The sequence below is a fragment of the Morone saxatilis genome, unplaced genomic scaffold (genome assembly GCF_004916995.1).
Source record: "Morone saxatilis isolate NCDOM2014 unplaced genomic scaffold, NCSU_SB_2.0 Contig21, whole genome shotgun sequence".
NCBI classification, from domain to species: Eukaryota; Metazoa; Chordata; class Actinopteri; family Moronidae; genus Morone; species Morone saxatilis.
The window spans coordinates 16649058-16653638 of record NW_023339774.1 but is presented as its reverse complement, the minus strand read 5'-3'; the positions used below and the strand labels follow the sequence as shown (position 1 = coordinate 16653638).

Below are 4581 nucleotides of genomic sequence, written 5' to 3'. Positions count from 1 at the left end.
GCAACACCTGTGTTTACCCTACTATTTCGTGTCAAAACTGCTGTGAAAAAGGTCTATTTATCCAGAGGGGGAGATAAATATTTGTACCAGATTTAATGTTTAATGTTATTTAACATGGCTGTTGTCAACAAAAGGCATCATAATAAAGCTGTTTTAAATTATATTATAATACATGCAGGGACCTGGGATCTTTGTATCAGCTGATACACTGCAATGTAGAGTGCAGAGTTTTGCCACCTTGTGGACAATCTCACATTACCGTTCTCATAATTACAGGAACAACTTAGCCATCTCAGAACATCAAAATGCCCCTTTACTTAATTTTCTCACTTATTTTTACAAAATCATTTCGAGTTGGACTCTTGGTGGAACATGAAATACAATGAGCCGTCATCAGTTGGGAAAAGGCATAATAAACATATTTTTTTTAATAACAAAAAATAACATTTAATATGGAGAATCAAAATCAATTTACAGTTTGTGCTGGCATTGTAATTTAACAATAGAAAAGACAAAAGGCATGAATAGGACACTTGTAATGTTCAGCAGTGACTTTCAAAAAAAAAAAAAAAAGAGGAAACAATCCATTCCACAGTTTGGCCACCTGAAATCCTTGTAAAACTCTATAATCTATCGAATATATGCTAAGTAGGAGAGTCCATGCCTGAATTTTGACTTTCAAATGATTATAAGTTCCTAAGCATTTTCTTTATCTTAGTTCTAATTGAGATTTTCAAAACTAACAACAACTGGAGTTGAGTCTGGGTCTAAATGTCGCAGGGTTACATTGATTGATGCACTTCAGAGAATCTACACTGTTTACATGCAAAGGCTGTTGGAGGAACTCATCTCTGATCATCAACTCTCAGGACACATAAAAAGCAGACCAATATGCAAACACAAGACTAAACATTAGCATTTTTTCCATAAATCACCTGCATGATGCATACTTTTGCAAATATACTTGAGACTCTACAATAACAGGAGTAAAACATGGGAGAACTTTTTTTTTTTTTTAAAGCAGCGTACCAGGGATTGGACCACACGCAGTTAAAATGGGAGAACATTTCAAAGATGGAGACTAAAACAAAAACTTTGGATAGTAACCAGAATAGATTTCCATAATATAGTTTTCTGGGAAAGATAGTTTCTATACTATACAGCATTTAGGCTCTATGCTATCAATAAAATGTTAGTTCTATGGTGTAATAAATAATTATAATATGTTTATATAGTTAAACTATCAAACTGATTATTCAAAAACGGTTGTTGGACTTTTCTGTATCTTTCTATTTTTCTTGATAAAGTGCAAAATGCTTAAAAACACAAAGCTGCACATCTGTCAAAAGAAAGACCTAAATTATTGTCTGTAAAAGCTCTATTTACAGTTCTGGTTCATGTTACATAGAAACAGAAATAATGCCGCAATGCTGATTACTCTTGACACAGTTCACTTTAAGGAGAACACAATGGTATTGAATTGCAACCAAAAAAAACAATTTCTGAGCTCTGAATTTCAGAGGCGTGTTGCAATAAGAGCAAGATTTAGATTACCCATGACCACAAAACACACACTTCTGATTATGAATAACAAAGAGCTGACTTCTGCTAATGTGCATGATAAACTATTGAGCCCCATGATCTAAATGATTTGACAGAAATTCCTTCCCTTTTTCTCATTCACGCACACAACCATATGCATACATTCTGTGCTTCTACTGCCGTTAATAATAAATAATCTTATCATATTTCATTACGATTATTTAGTATTTGTTAAACTACAATTTGCTAAACACAAACTTGCTTTTACAGTGGTGGAGTTGTTAAGTTAGGATCGCATAAGAAAACTAACTTTTAACTTGGCATCTTAGTGCCCCGTCCATGTCTCTGTGCTCCAACAGTATTTCACATTGGGAAAACAGAGAGAACTTGGGGGTTTTCATCAGTGCACTTGTTTTATAGGTTACAGTCCGACAGTACAATGCCTGCTTCTTCATGAAACCAGAAAGAAAACAACAATATTCTTGCTTAGACTAGTAGATGGCACCGTTCAATTTGGAGGTTGTGTTGTCCATTAATAAAACAGACTATTAGATAAACTGATAAATTGACAATGACATACATTTTTAAGAAACTGAATAAATACATATCAAATTAAAAACCAGCAACACATGTATCGTGTGTATAGTATTGGAAAATATCTGTTTGTAATCAATCAATTATATATCTGAAGGTGTTAGACAGCTACACACCGTTAGGCCTTTTGACATGTCACAGTATGAAAAGCACAGTGTGTAAATAATACAATTAATGATGGCTGAATTCCATTTAGCTGCTTCAGTCTCAGCCTCCTGGTATTGTGCATATTGGCTCTCTGTCACTGTTGTGGCTTATTGGGACACTTAAATACGACAGAGCCATTGTTGCCATCATAAGTAACACCTGGGCTTTTCCTACTGTGTCAAATGCCGGCTGTGAAAAATATCTAGTGGAAACAGCTGATTATTTTTCAAAATCCATCTATCCTATACTCCTTTACAGTCAGTAACCTTTAAGATGATCAGAACAACCATAATCAGGAAGTAGTATTGTTCTAAATTTTACAGTGAAAACAATGATTTATATCAACTTGGGTACTTTTACCTAAACATTTTCACTTTGATTACTTCTTTTATTCAGTAAATTAAAGCTTAGCAAGTTGTAGGCCTAAATATGTGGAAGGAATTCAAGTGCCACAACCAATCAGCAAATACATTAATGGTAAGAATTTGAAAAAAGAAAACCATTGAGCTTGTTAGTCAAGAAGTAACACATTTCCTAACAGTGATTTCAAGTTACAATGTTACTTATTACTTCCTGAGAGCGTTGATGTGTTTTGTTTGTTTGTTTGTTTGAGATATTTGTTTTCGGTTACACCTTCAAATCTGGCAATAATCCTCTGTGTGATGTATTCAGACAGATGTTTTCACATCTGGTATTAGGTTATTCGTAGTGGGAAGTTCCATTTTGTACCTCTGAAGCACTTAAAATTGAAAATATTAATGCTATCCACTGGCAAATAAAATCAGAGGGATCACTGTGACTTAAAGAAAGTACAACTTAACCATTTGTATCTTAGCTAGATTAGCTATGTCCACTTCGACTGAGAAGATTGTATGACAAGAAACTGTGGTCTGGGGTTTTATAGCTTTGGGATAATGCAACTTCTATATTAGTAACATATTAGCACCCTACAATAATTTCATATGATGTCTTTTTGCATTTAACACAGTCTCTTGGATATGTCACATCTTAGCCCCCTCAATTAAACCAAATTGGAATAAATACTTCATATTATAGGGGATTTAAGAACAATCAGTGTGGAGACAAATCCATTATGTCCTTCAAGTCTTCAGTTGCCAAGTCTGTCAGGAATCATCATGGTTTTAACAAATTCCCTTCCCCTTTTATATAAAACATACAAACGCACAGACTCTCACGCCATTTGCTTTCACACAATAATGAAGACTATGACATCCCATCCGATTCCACAAGTCAGATGGATGAAAGGTTACAGTGCAACCGCTGGTTCTCTGAAGAGACGCAATCCATGTGGAGTAATAGTGTAGAAGGCCCAGTCCTCCTGCGTTGGGAGTGCTTCTGTCAGTGTGTTTTTTCCAAGAAGAATCCGTCACCCAACAAGGCAGAGACAAGTCCTCACTCGTCTGAGATCACACAACTACAGTAGGCATTCTTGATACGCAACACAGCAGCTGATAACAAGGGAGAGATGGAATCATATTTTCCAACCGCTCTCCCTCATTAGCTCAAGGACAAGTGATACTGTGGATCTGGTGAAATTACATCCTCTTACAGCAGTTGTGTTTGATGAGCACAGATGGATGAACCAATAATGCTGGTTCTCAGTGTATCACAGGAGCATGATTCAATCCAGTCTTAATGGAGATACAGAATAAGTGTCCTTGCTGTTCTCTACTGGCCAGCCCATTGCGTTCGGCCTGTACAAGCCCAATGAAACCCTTAGTGACCTCTAGTTGTCTTAGTTGGGCCCTGAGGAGCCGTCTGTGTCTCTGGGCAGGGCACCATTGAGCTCCATGAGGCTATTGATTCCCAGGTACCCCAGTAAAATCTCACTCCGGCGGTGGGAAAGGTTCAGGATGTCCTCAGCCAAGCACTGAGCGGAGGTGAAGCGGACCTTGTCATGATCAAACATATCCTTAAGGTACTGCACGATTTGTTGCTGCGGAGGAAAAGAGAGAAGTGAATGACAGTATAGTGACAGTACAAATGTATGAGTCGCACCCCAAAAACCCTGGATCCCACACTTCCCATAATGCAACTCTTTACACCACAAACAGTCACTCACTGTCCAAAATGGTGTCAAAATGTTACTTGTGTATGCTCTCACCTTGAAGATGGTGCACACTTCACTTAGGTGCTGCCTGGGTCCCAAAAACCCAAAAGCTAAAACTGGGCTCACATGTTCTGATATGGCATAGAAGTGGGAGATAAAACCATCAGGAACCTATGGAGAGTGGTAAGAGAACAAGTTGTCAGAATCAAATATATATATATATATAT

General features: G+C 37.0%; 1 protein-coding gene across 2 annotated transcripts in view; it reads right to left on the bottom strand.

The window, feature by feature from the left end:
* Positions 1-393: 393 nt before the first annotated feature.
* The window catches only part of miga2 (mitoguardin 2), a 10882-nt gene continuing 6694 nt past the window's right edge, over positions 394-4581 (bottom strand). For both annotated transcript variants that reach the window (XM_035667618.1, XM_035667619.1), the window contains exons 15-16: positions 4409-4525; positions 394-4240 (exon numbers count right to left, since the gene is read on the bottom strand). In XM_035667618.1, coding sequence (XP_035523511.1) covers positions 4040-4240; positions 4409-4525 — 318 coding nt within the window. In that variant the 3' untranslated portion in view covers positions 394-4039. The remainder of the gene's footprint in view (positions 4241-4408; positions 4526-4581) is intronic.